Consider the following 14,323-nt stretch of genomic DNA (forward strand, 5'->3'; position numbering starts at 1 on the left):
TTTTAAGCCTTTTCGGAACTGATTGATTTGACGCCTTGTTCGCTTGATAACCTGCAATACATGGCATATTGTACACAAAATCCTTCATCAGTAATCTTGTCTCTGATGCTTTAAAGTGGAAATTCATGTAGTTACAGTTTATTAACATGGCCAGATGTTTTGAGTGTATTTTCTGACCTCACCACAATTGTAGATCTTCACAAGCAATTATTAAATGTCTTCATATGTACCTTATTTTACGACGCCAAAAATAGCTCTTAAAAATTTAGAGACATAACCGAGGGATGTCACTTGGATAGTTTAAAAACAAAAAGCCACTCAGGCCTCCAGCTTCAGATAATTAGAAGTTGAATGATGCAGATTTATTGTTGGGATTCTGATGCGGATGCACAGGGACTTCTGATGGTTGTGGCAACAGAGGGCGGAAATTGTTTTGAAAGATAAACTGGAAAACAACCACTGCCTGTTTTGTTGTAGCTGTTCTGCTTTTTGATTAGATGTTTTTCTCCAATTTGGCTTGAGTTGACAAGTAAAAAGATTTTGATGTCCCTTTTTTCTTTTGCTGACAAGCCGATGTCAACTCTGTATCTGAGTGACAAAACAATTGCAATACATTGCTGAAATGGCAGGCAGCTAAAACATATATAACACGATTAAGATTCAAGGACATAGTGAAATTATACTCCATCCATCTTTGTCCGCTTATCCGGGGTTGGGTTGCGGGGGCACCAGCTCAAGCAGGGGACCCCAAATTATACTCCATTTTATCTAATGACGGGATTCAGTGTGTTCAGCACTAGCTTGGTGAAATTACAATGAGTTGAGGAGCTAGAGTAGAGTAAATAGAAATACTTTGACATTACAGCATGCAAGAGAAGCTTTTCAGACAGCCATTTCCTATTGGTGGCATTTGGTGCTGGCAGTTCCCACGACAGGCAGAGCTGATGGATGGCGTCTAATTCTTTTAATTCGGCGTCTCCATCAAGCTGGAACAAAACATAATGAAAAAGATGTTTTACTCAGGCAGCATATGTAAATTATAATAAATTACATTGATTGCAGTTTCTTGATGCTGAGCTCAGTGTGTTAAGTGTTGAATAGAAAGAGCCCATTTGTAGAAAACACATTTATGTTTTGTCTTGACCTTAGGTAAGTCAATGCTTACCATGTTCACAGTGTCTCGGATGTCGAGGTCAGGGCAGTCTCGTATTGTCACAGGAGTAGTCTCCAACGGACCCCCAAGGAGAATGTGAATAATAGCTGGGCTAAGTCCCGGGAATCTTGGGCCGTTATGTAGGAAGGAATGGCCAATCATCCGGCCCGCGACTGTGAACATGTTATTTTCAAGCAGTTCATCTAAAACTGAGGGGATGAGGTGATCAGGCTCACCTTCAAAGATTTTGGTGATGGCCGCATTTCCTGCAACAGTGACATATTGAAGGTTAAGAGAATATTTAGAGCACAAGGTTAATGACTAAAAAGGGAATGACCATTGAGCAGTGTATAGTAAGTAAGTAAGTGTAGATTTTGATATTTTGACACTAGAACTTTTAGTTTTTTTGTTGAATTAGACACATAGCTCACCTTTCCTGGTATCTAATAAACTGTCTGTGATTGTTGCAGTAATTATTATCATATATTTCACATAAATGGTCTGTCAGTTTTCTTGTTTATTAGACTATCCAGATGTTCCAGGTTAAATTAAATAATTGAATGAACAGGTGATACTTGGATAAATAACCTTGTTTCTTATGAACAACTTATGCATTTACTGTAGTAATTATTTGGCTTGAATGCAGTTTCACTACTTTTGCATTACGACCTAAATGGTTGCAACAGTAGCTAGCAGAAGTAATCTCTATAATGACATAAACATTTCCATTTGTATTACTTATATTAGATGGTCTGTAGGCTTGTAACTTCTGAATATAGTCTGAATCAGCATCCGCATTGTTGTGTGTGTGTGTGTGTGTAGGGTGATGGGTCTAACCTAATTTGATATGGAATCCACTCATAAGCTTGAAAATCACTGTTGACATCATGTGACGGTTGACCCCACTTCCTGTTGCAACATCGCCTATGAAGAAACACAATTTTTTGAACAATGTTTTTTTAACTAGTTAAATGAGTCCTGTTTAATTTACCAGTGACTACCTTGAAGTTTGCATTGAAGTGGCGACGTCCACCGAATGTTGTCTCTCTTGTAGAATATGACGAAAGTTCGGTCTTGCTCCTCCTTGTCTTGTCTGATGTCCACACTCAGAAATAGGCTTTTTGAATCTCTGTTGTTGTGAAGAAGGTCTTGTGAAAATAGCAAACCAGCTTGTTTTGGGTCTGACACTGTTTTCCATTCTGAGACAACACCAAAAAGAGCAAAACAAGAAAATTAAATATGAACTATTACTTATATAAGGTGTCAAGATGAAAGAAACATGTACCACCTGTGGTATTTGTGATCATTTCTTCTTTTTCTTCAATTTCTGTAGGTACTGACCCGATCATAATGGACAGTCCGTTCCAACAATCTGAGAGAAAATGATTTATAGTAAGGTATAAAGTATAGGGTGTATGGCAAATGCTGTAAACAGATCCACCGTGCTTCAGGTCAGTATCACAGTAGTCTCGCATTACTGTACCAGAGAACTATCTCCACAGCGCTGCATGTCACAGTGAACTCAGTACTAGAGAATGCAAATAACAGCTCTGTGTTTAAACAAGTCTTTACTAAAAACAGGTCAAATGTCAGGGCTGCTTTTTTAGAGCTATGAAGCGTTTCTTGCAATTGACCCTCTGACAGGAGGGAAAAGAGAGTCATGTTTACTGCTTCTCAACTTTTAACCTATTTGGATCGGACCATTAGCTAGCAAACCTACTTTTCTATCTACAGTATGTTGCTTTTGACTTTTTTTTTTGATGAATTTACTACTAACTAAACCTTGGGTTAATTTTATATGTGTGTGTGTGAATTGGAAGGAATATATATATATATATATTCCTTCCAATTCTAAACTTTTAAAAATGTAATCTTTCAATTGAATTTGTTCTCAGTAAAATGTAGTGTTAAGTTATGTAATGTATTATCCATTGAGATAAAAGGATTAGGACCAAGTATAATATAGTTTTTAGCAGGGTTAAAAATGTGATTCTGATTTCCAGTGTATTATAGGAAAAAGTATACCAACAAGAAGAGGTTATTTTTACTCCAAGGCATATTCTGTAACCCATAAGAAAGAATGAGCAGGGACTGATTAAAGGGGTGTCATTCATCATATAAAAAGACAATTTACACTGGGCCAGTAGCTTCACATTTGACTCTTATGTGAGACGAAGAGAGAAATGACTCAGTAAGACAGATTCATGCAGTTTCTTGTGTTTCAAGATCAATCAATTAGATATATGCAGGACCTGGAGAGTAAAATGGAAAAAAAGAACAAGTAATGGTCAGAAGAAGGTTGCAGCTGTGCTTACCTGTGAAGATCTGTGACAGTCTCTCTCTCTCCGTTTCTTTTGTGTACTGCAGTGCTGCAGTGGGTCTGTGTAGAAACTGCCCGTAGCCTAAGCTGGTTTAACTTGTCCGTATAGGCATTGTAAACGCATGAGTCAAGCTTAGCCTAAGGCAGCTACGTTTTTTAAAGGTCAACATTATATAGGTGACCGTCAACAGATTCTGCTGCCATACAGGTCACAACTAGGACTGGGTCAAATGGTTGGGAACAATATTACAATATGAGTTAGAATATGCCTCCAGATAGATATTAAGATATTATAATTTTACACAAATATCAGCCACAGTAAAGGTGCAATTTTTTGTGTTTCAGCACAATACACAATACAGATGAATATAGTAATATTCTGTAGTAATTAGGCAGCTTTATATAGCATATTTCAAGCAATAACATAAAATACAAATGGAATAGACCAGAAATACAGTTACAGCACATTTACAGTGTGGTAATAAGTTGTAAGTTGCCCCAAATGCAAAAAAAGGAAATCAATCAATCAATCAAAGGCACAGCAGAGTTTTTAATGAATCAATGAGTTTTTTGCATAATTAAGTTCCTCTAAATCCTGTCTAGACATGAGACTTATAATTCTCGCTATTTGTTTGAAATGGTAACATGTTGATTTAGTTATTGCCTTGATGTGGCTGCTGGAGCTCAGATCTGAGTCTATTAAACAACTTGGATTTTTGTCTTTATAGCTCTGGAATTCAAGATGCTTTATACTTTCCAACTTGTTGCCAAATACAATTCACATCAAGGACCCTGGCACCGATCTGAGTACACTTAACCACAAAGTCCAGTTTGTTTGATCACTGTAAACACTGTGTACTCTACCAGGGCACGCTGTCCACTTGAAAAGATGGTGTCAGGTATGGTTCATGTGTACTCGGGTATGGTTCGCATCAGGTGTGAAAACCAACTGTACCAAAACACTAAAGTGGACTGCAATTTAACGCGAGTAGCAGTCAGTGAGTAGAGTTGCAAAGGGAATTCTCAACGCCAACTGTCTCCTCCAAAATCTGAGTATGCGTGCTGCACGCGCCAATCTCATCCTCTGAACTGCACAGCCATGGGCGATAAAGTACTCTAGGATGGCAGGCGAGATGGTCATTCTTATTGCTAGTAGGAGTTGTAGATGTGTCTCTCTTGGCAGCGTCCCTCCTGTTCTTCCCTTGTGTACTTTTTGCAGTTTTGACCTGTGATCCAGAGACATGCAGGCCAGGTGAGACTTAATTGCCCATAAGTATGAATGTGATGTGTCATTTTGACTGGTGACTTGTTAAGGGTGTCTCTCAACCAATTAAATGTACAGGCTCCAGTCTTCTGTGACCCTGAAAGAAAGAGCAGGAATGAAAAGTTTGGCTTTGACTTTGAAAGTTTGGTTAAGTCAAATCAAAGACTGACTTTGTTTGTTTCTTTACTTTCACTCCAGCAGTTGCGAGCATCTTGGGTTGTAAGTGTTTCAGTCCTTGGTTATTTTTCACATGTTCAAATGTAGATTACACACACACACACACACACACACACACACACACACACACACACACACACACATACATACATACATACATACATACATATACACACACACACACCCTATGCTGTATGTATATATTCAGCTCTGTCACTGAACCTTTTCAAAATATGGATACATTTGCAGGGCTGGTTCCGCTCAATACCAGCAACATCCTTTCTGGCCTGAAAATGAAAAAATGAAAAATCTGTATAGTCTTACGTTTACTGGCCTCATCTCAAACTGGGACACTAGTATATGATGAGGCACTCTGACGCCGTCTAGTGTTCACTGTGCACTCACATGAGGTACAGTCATACAAAGAGACAAAGTCAGGATGTTGGTAAACAGGGTGGTAATAAGATACAAATTCCACAGGGAACTGGTAACTTCCTCTAAGCTACATTATTCTGTGTATTATGTATGTTTTTTTTTGTAATGTATGTTCTTCATCAGTATTGCTTTTGTGTGCTTCCCTTTATTGTACTTATCTCATTGAAACTACCCAGCTGAGGAGGCCTCATGTTCCAGACAGTCAACATGTTAGAGTAGCCCCCCTCCATCCCTCCAGATGCCCCTCGGGGTGACAGTGACACAAGTGTCCCATTGTCACAACAGCGTCTCTCAGGGGGGAGGGCATGCCTTGGGGGACATCAGTAACCCTAACACACACACACACACACACACACACACACACACACACACACACACTCTCCCCTCACAGACGCTTGCACGCTCCTACCCATAATCCCTCTGTTACAAGTCACTTCCCGTTTCATGAGGCACTGAGACAAAGCAAGAGATCATGTGAGTGTGTTTTGTGCTTGTGGTTGACTTTGGAGTGAGTTTTACACTTTTGACTTCCCAGGCGGGAGCTGAAACATCAGAAGAGCAGCCTTGACATTTATGTGAGTATTGGGAGGTGAGCACTTAAGTGATTGTGGCCTACAGCATGAAGGGCATACTGTACTATGTGTGTGGGGGAAAAAGAGGGAGGGGGAGTTATGTGTACAGTGTGCATGTGTTCTGTATGTGTGGGGGAGGTGCTGTGCTTGCTTGGCTATGCACTGTGTCCTAATATCACTTATACATTTGTCTTGGTTGGTTGATCAGTATTTATTTGCATACTGCAGTATAACGGGACACATTTTCCTTTATTTATATATCTCTTCATCCGAGAGTTGCAGACCAAGTCAAGTGTTAGCACAGCCGGTCAATGCATGATCAATATATGATCAGCCAGAGAGCTCTCAGGCTGTACTTTACTGCAAGATCAAGACTGTAAACACCCTTACGGACCGTTTAGTCTCATGATTGATTGACACACACACACACACACACACACACACACACACACACACACACACACACACCGTAAGAGAAAAACTTGTTTTCAGAAATAACCTTTAAATAATCTTTGTACACTGTGAAAAAAAGAAGGGAGGATTACAGACATCTTCATTAAATATTCAGCACAGTCCCTTATGTCAGTGTGTCAAACTGTAAGCCAGCACAGCAGAAATATGAGAAGAGAGAAAAGACCGAGAAGTGCAGAGAGAGACTGAGATAGAGAGAAAGACAGAAAGTGCCTGGGGAGAGAATAGGGACTGAAAAGCAAATAAATCATAAAGTAGGCAGTTTCTTTTCTATTAATCTATAAACAAACACATTGTGAGTAAACACAGGAACATCTGTTGTCCAGTAGTCAAAATAGCAAATAAAAAACATCTGGGAAACTTTTCAAGCGGTTACTACTGTATGCAGTTTCACACCTCAATCTCTGACACACCCTGGTCTCGCACACCGCAACATAAAGTGTCCCAGATGCGTGTGTCACAGCTGTTACATTTAAAAAACATTTTCCTCCAGTTTGTAAACTGGATCAGATGTTTTGAGTGGACTAGCTACATGTGATGATATTTTATGAGATGTGGTCTTTGAGGATGGATAGACAGACCGGGGAAGCTGAATTCAAGGTCAGATCTGGGATGTATTTTATTACTCTCTATTTGTCAGCTGAGAAAAGATGTCAGTAGAGGGTTTACTCTGTACATGTTGATTTCTCTTCATCTTTCATTAGAGGTGTGGGACAAATTAGAGGAGTGATGGATGGGCTGCTCCTATTTCAGGATGCTTGTTCATGCAGGCATGCACACTGAGTACACACACAGATATAGACATAATTTGTAAGAGTGTGATTTCACACACACACACACACACACACACACACACACACACACACACACACACACACACACACATACATACACAAATGACACTCAGCTAATGGACCAGCCTGTCTTATATTTCACCTTAGAGAGGGAGGGAGCACAGCCAACAGGTCTATTACTGAGAGAGAGAGGTATAGGGATTGTGATGAGCGGATGAAAAAAGAAAGAGAGGGGCGGGGATACGGCTGCAGGCGTACTGCGGCAGCAGCAGAGCGGCATGACGTGATAGAGGGGTGGAATGACAGACAGAGAGACACACACACAAATGCACATGCTCGCAGCTCAGAGGCCCACCAGGCAAAAGCAGACAGTAGCAAAGGCAGATCCTGAGCCGTACGCACTCAGCAGCAGACAGATTGGAGACCAACTCACTTGCTGCTTTCTATCCTGATGCTTCCAGAGGGTGAGTGTAGCCTCGGTTAATGTTATGCATCTGTCAATGTGGCTGACTGTTGTTGTGTACCTCTCCTTGTTTGTTTGTGTGAATCTGTGTTCTCTCATTTGTTGTAAGTGTTTCTCTGACCAGATGAAGACCCATGTTTGAAAGGATGACCATGTTGTGATACCACAGTCAGCAGCGTAACAGAGAGATGGCTGCAGAGTGAAAGAGAGAGGTTAACAGAAAGAAAGGCAGAGCTTAAGTGGGATGCAAAGAGGGGGAGAGGGGATGATAGAGGAGGGGGTATACCGTAACCAGGGGTGACGTGATGCAATCTGCCTGAGTCAGCGTTATAGGGGCTGTATGACTCAGTGCAGTATGGATAGCATACTGTACATACTAAAGCGTGTGTCCAAGATCAGTCGAGAGTATTGGATGATGTGAAGAGTTGTAGTAGTGAATCAGAATGGAGGTAAGCACATGGTGATGTTTACAGTATGTGGTTAGCAGTCTGATTAGGCTCTCTCCTGTTTAGTTTATGTGGGTGCTTGTGTTTGTCTGTTTATGCTTCTATAATGAGTGCAGCTGGGGTGGACGTGTGTGCTCGAAATGCATCATTTCCCCAGGTTGTGAGTGATTCACAGTCTCTTTCGAAATCTTTTGAAACTCCTAAGTCGATGACTTCTCCATGTGGTTCTACTAAGCTGCCATTGAATACCTCGTATCACCAGTTTTCACTTCAGTGAAGTGGTTATCCTCAGTGAATGAAACCCTTACATAACTCCTTGTATGAAATCAAAGATGCATTGTGATGAAGTTAACACCAAAACAAATGTACTATGTTCCTGGGCAGTTGACTATCTGGAGATACAAGGTGTTTAGATGACTTAGATGCTATGTTGTGGCATTTCTAAGGATGACAGAATATGTGTCATTGCAGGTCACTGTAGGCCAAGTACATTTCCATTTTGTTACTGACTCATGATAACATGAACAGTCATGTGTGTGTGTGTGTGTGTGTGTGTGTGTGATGTCGTTTTCCTGCCAAAAGATGAGAACACTGATTTAATCAAAGAAAGTGACTTTGAAAATGAGTCGCTTCGGTACGGGGTCCCCTGATTGGCTGACAGTGTTGTTCTTGTTTGTCACAGCTTCCTGTCTCTGTGAATGGTGAGGCACTCTGGACCAATGGGAGGTTCAGTGCTGAGGATGCAACAGTGATCCAGGAAAAAACAGCCCATTGTTTCTGGGATGTCGGAGAAGTGTGACCACCCTCCTGCCGGCTCTGGCTGCTCATTCTAACGGCACACTGAAGGACCCAGTACCCCATTCAGAGGTAAGACACTCGTGAAGCAGCAGATCTGGCACATGACATTTCATAATAAGCTGTTTATGAAGTTCAAATGTTATTCTTCTTCTGTTGTGACGCTTTTGCACCACTGTTTGTCACTAGCATATTGTAAGATGATTCATGACAGCACATTATCGCTGTTGTTTTGGTTGTTGTCATTATAGAGGTAATAACATTATTTATTGTAGACTTTCCAGACTGGGTGACACACACAAACACACAGACACTGCTAATGTCCTTCAGTTCACAGACAGAGAGGCCTGTGTTACCACCTCATTTATTGATGTTGCGATGAGTCAGAGGGTATTCATCGAGAGAGAGAGAGAGAGAGAGAGAGAGAGAGAGAGAGAGAGAGAGAGAGAAAGAGAGAATGTTCCTTTAGACAGAGGTACAGTAACTCAATTCAGGTTGAGTATGTCATGGGACACAGGAGCTTAAATTGTGTAATATGATTATGAAGTTAGAAGCAAACATTTAAGTTCCTTTTTTCTGCTTACAGAAAGTGCACGCCTGACCTGCTGTGTTTTATGACCCAGGTGAAAAGTGTTTTTACCTCATGCACTGTAGGTCACCTCCTGACTATGTGGAGATAGAACAGAAAATATGGAAATCAGACAGAATAGATTAGTGAAGGAATTAGAGTCCCTGCTGCTGCTGTGGCACACAATATCCAGCAGATGTCAGTACCATCCTTGCAGTGTAACTGAGATAACTAGTCAAATGTTTTATATCAGCATTCGTCCACATATTTGCTCAGCCAATGATCATTACATTCACTTGAGACAAAAATACTGAAATTATCTATATGTATATATACATATGTTTATGTCACCATGCAAAATTCATGATGTTCTCCAAAAGTGTACTTCATTTTTAGTTCTTTCTACTTAAATACTTAAATATTAGAAGTACTGTCTCTATCTGTGAATGTCCCAGAAACGCTAACACTAACACTAACTATTATATAATTAGAGGCTCGCATTTATAGTATTAATCAAAACTGCAAATTGATTAGTCAATTTATTAACAGACAACAATTTCTATAATTGACTCATTGTTTATCTTTGGTTTCAGCCTCAGTCAAAACCAGCCTAAACCAAACCAAAAGTCTGATCTGTTACATGTTTGTTCTTCCTGTAGATTTTTAGAAAAGTGTATTTAAACAGGAATTAGTTTACATGCACTTTCTATACTTAAACTAATTTTGTTTGCCAGAAAAGTCACAATCAGTTTGACCTACAAACCTGATTGCCCAACTTGATTCACCAGTTTTTAACCCGCTTACAGCTACTGCTTTCAGTCAGTAGAAATGTCTTATTGTCTCTTTCTGTGGATGTATAAACACAGAAAACCCTCACCACCAGCTGAGCCTCGGTATGTCCTTACGTGGGCTGCAGTAGTACTGGTATGACCCCGCTGCCTGTATCCCCAGAGAATAGCCAATTTCCATACAGATAGACCCAGAGCCAGACCGCACCTGTGCTCCTGGAAACCCTAGCAGGAATTGTGAAGAGAAATTTAGGGGATAGAAATTAGCTGAAAGCAGGATGGATGATCACACCTGTCTCTGTTTACCTTCTGCTGCATCACTGCTTCTGTATGCTGCTGTGCAGGTCTTCATTAGCACTAAGTCAACTATGAGAGAGCACAAGTCCTTGGTAAAATTCTCTATTTTCTTTATCAGTATGTCTGATATTATAAATGGATAAAAGGAAAGAGTCCTAAAGATAAGCTAACATTTCCTCTATTAGAAAGTGAAATGTTATTTTGGGGTATCTTTTGAGTTTTTAAACTCAAGCAGTCAATCTCTTTTTGCTGCAGGGATTCTTAAAATGACAGAGCTTTTGCTCAGACTGCTGGGAAAGTGTGTGTGTGTGTGTGTGTGTGTGTGTGTGTGTGTGTGTGTGTGTGTGTGTGTGTGTGTGTGTGTGTGTGTGTGTGTGTTTGTGTTTGTGTTTGCGTTAGCCGCAATACACTATGAGCAATACTGCGATTAGATGCACTGTCAAATAATCCAACATTTTATCCTTGTGACTTTGACGACTTAATTTGACACATCTTTGATTTACTAAAGACAGCGTCCCAAGAAGTCTTCTGGCAACACAATTTCTGCTATTTAAGAAAGGGCAACTAGGGTTAAGCGTTAAATCTGTGTATTTGTGAGAGCGTTTGTATAATTATAAAAATAAAATGTACTAAAATGTACACTGTTCCAAAGCAAATGTGCTGTACAGGAAGTAAAAAATAACATACATGTGTCTGTATACAGTATATGTTTGTATCTGTGTTGAATGTGAGAGCAGCTTGACCTGCTGCTGCACATCTGGACAGCAACAGCAACATTATTTGTTTACTATGTTAGTGAGTCATAAAAGTCCAGCTAAAGCATTTTTTTTTTACAGTTACAATCTCAGGCTGTTATGATGAGCAAATGTTTAAAAAAAAGTAAATATATATTCAGGCATTTTCACAGGCTGGGCAATAATTAAATATTGTCATTACATATACATACCATTTTTTACACTTATTCATGTGTTATTGACTTCAAAATCTAAACTTAATAATAGACTTAGTAACAACTAATCTTCTAAAATGCTTAGGAGGAAAAATAAAGTTCTAAATAAAGTAAAAATAATAGGTGGAAAACAAACATTTTTATTCCCAAGTGAATCTACTTGGCCTCACTCCTATTTAATTCATTGCCGGTCATCATTTGAACTCAAAATGCAAGAAGTTATGTTCTATTGAGATATTGTTTACATGTTGAATTGACTAAATTAGATTTTTATCAAAAACTGACATGTCAAATCCGTTTCTCTCAGATGCTATGCTGTGCTATGATCCTTCCCGTTCCACACGTGCTATTTCATCCCTTTTCCCTCCCTGCCTTTCTTCCTACCTCACAGCCTCCCGTCCTCTTTTCCATCCAGCAGAGCAGCACAAGGTAGTTAGAGAATATGACATTACATGAAAAGTTTCACTTGACCAACATTCACTGCAGTTTGCGTAGAACAGAAGGGCACAAAGAGTTCTTGGGAGGGCTATGTGCTTCTGAAAGGGTAACAGAAACAGTGAATATCTGGAATCAAAGCAAATCAGGTAAGAACGATCTGATACCTCCTCTGAAGCTGTAATTGTGAGAGAGCAGTGTGTTTGGGCAATGATGTATGTCTGTGGGAGTCTTTGCAAGTGTGTATTTGAATTCATTATGTGGAGAAAATCAGTTATTTGAGAACATAACGCTCTAAAAAGCAGCTAGACGTTGCTGTGAGCATGTGACTGTGTGTGAATCTGTTTTTGTTTTTTGAACTCCCAGCAGGCATGTTTGATTGTGCAGACGCGCCATGCCTTGCCGAAAATAAGCTCAACTCGTGGTTTACCATGACTCAGTTTGTCATATGTACTTGATTCACATGCCCACATACCATGGATGACCTATCTCTGTTTACCTAATTGGATTAAACTTTAGATTCAATTTTAACACAGTTTAGGTAACCTCAGAATGAATAAAACTAACTTTTGCTGTGGATTTAGTTTAAAAGTAGAGTACTAACATCAGAGTTCAATGCTTTTACTCATTATAGGTGTCTCTCTCTGTTCCTGTGTTTCTCCATTTAGGTCAGTATGAGTGGGGGAGTCAATGTTAAGTCGCCCCCCCGGGCTCCTCCATCATCCGGAATTCCCCTCCCACACAGCCTGTTGCCCTCCTCCCCCAAAGCAGACATCCGCCACCGGGCTAGTGATCTACCCAAGCCCTCAATACAGACACCTAAACACACACCCACACACACTCCCACACACACACCCAGGCACTCTCCTTTACTTTGCCCACGGACTTCCAGCATCCCTGGGCCATCCTCCAGGGAACCTAAGAGAGATGCCGGCCTGAAGAGTCAGCTCTTCCAGCGGATTGGAGCTCTACCTGCTCCCCAGGTGTCACGCTCCGCCTACAGCAGCCCAATAACCCAGCGCAGGGTACCAACACCACACTCCAAAGACACACTGGATCTGGGAAAACCTGCACCGCCTCACATCCACTCACAGTTTCCACATGATGACAATCGCAACAGAAACTCCCTCGCCAATAAGAACCAAACATGGGGAACCAGCAACCTGCGTCCACCGCTCCACTTCTCAAAAGGAGAACACTCCAACACTGTATCCCAGGCAACGAGTGAGGTCATGCCACAACGAGAGGAGGAGCCTCCAGAAAACCACCCAGCCCAGTCCACCATGTCGAACAACGTCAACCTCCGCCCCTCTTTTGCTCAAACGAGCTACGAGCACGCCATCAGAGGCCGCAGTGACTCCACCAGCCAATCAGACGAGGAGATGGGTACTCCTGACGACAGCAGTCCGGCCTGCTCTCCTTGTCCCCTGCCGCTGCCACCGATCCCATTCTCCATGCCAGTTATGTCCAAGGTGGCTGTCAATATGCTGGATCAAAGCCTAGATAAGGAATCCACAGAGAGACACACACCTCGAGTCAACATGGCTACTGTGGCTCCCTTCAGCTACAGGTAAGTGGTGCACACTCACACACAAACACAACTGATACAACAGTTTATGAAGACTTCCATTACGAGCCCCCAATTACTGACACCCATTGTAAAACCATTCTCTTGTCATTATCATATGATTACTCTCTCTCGTAGCAATTTATGATCCCTCTCTACTGATATACACACTTTGCCTCCCACTCTGGATACTAAAGACCAGCCCTAGAGCACTGTTGTGGCCATTTCAGTCTAATTCCTTTGTATCCTTTCCAGCTATAATGTACATGTACAGTACAGGCGAAAAGTTTGGACACACCTTCTCATTCAATGTCTTTCTTTATTTTCATGACTATTTACATTGTAGATTCTCACTGAAGGCATCAAAACTATGAATGAACACATATGGAATTATGCAATTAACAAAAAAGTGTGAAATAACTGAAAACATGTCTTATATTTTAGATTCCTCAAAGTAGCCACCATTTGCTTTTTTTGATAACTCTGCAAACCCTTGGTGTTCTCTCAATGAGCTTCATGAGGTAGTCACCTGAAATGGTTTTCACTTCACAGGTGTGCTTTGTCAGGGTTAATTAGTGGAATTTGTTCCCTTATTAATAAAAAAGCAAAGGGTGGCTACTTTGAAGAATCTAAAATATAAGACATGTTTTCAGTTATTTCACACTTAACAACACTGTACTTGTTAAGTACATAATTCTATATGTGTTCATTCATAGTTTTGATGCCTTCAGTGAGAATCTACAATGTAAATAGTCATGAAAATAAAAAGGAAACGCATTGAATGAGAAGGTGTGTCCAATCTTTTGGCCTGTACTGTATGTGCAAGGAT

General features: G+C 40.7%; 1 protein-coding gene across 4 annotated transcripts in view; it reads left to right on the forward strand.

The window, feature by feature from the left end:
• Nucleotides 1-5,851: 5,851 nt before the first annotated feature.
• Nucleotides 5,852-14,323, forward strand: part of LOC114558333 (neuron navigator 1) — a 90,832-nt gene continuing 82,360 nt past the window's right edge. For all 4 annotated transcript variants that reach the window (XM_028582262.1, XM_028582265.1, XM_028582263.1 and 1 more), the window contains exons 1-3: nucleotides 5,852-5,924; nucleotides 8,778-8,962; nucleotides 12,596-13,497. In XM_028582262.1, the coding sequence (XP_028438063.1) occupies nucleotides 12,602-13,497 (896 nt within the window). In that variant the 5' untranslated portion in view covers nucleotides 5,852-5,924; nucleotides 8,778-8,962; nucleotides 12,596-12,601. The remainder of the gene's footprint in view (nucleotides 5,925-8,777; nucleotides 8,963-12,595; nucleotides 13,498-14,323) is intronic.

The sequence above is a fragment of the Perca flavescens genome, chromosome 7 (assembly GCF_004354835.1).
Source record: "Perca flavescens isolate YP-PL-M2 chromosome 7, PFLA_1.0, whole genome shotgun sequence".
Classification (NCBI taxonomy): Eukaryota; Metazoa; Chordata; class Actinopteri; order Perciformes; family Percidae; genus Perca; species Perca flavescens.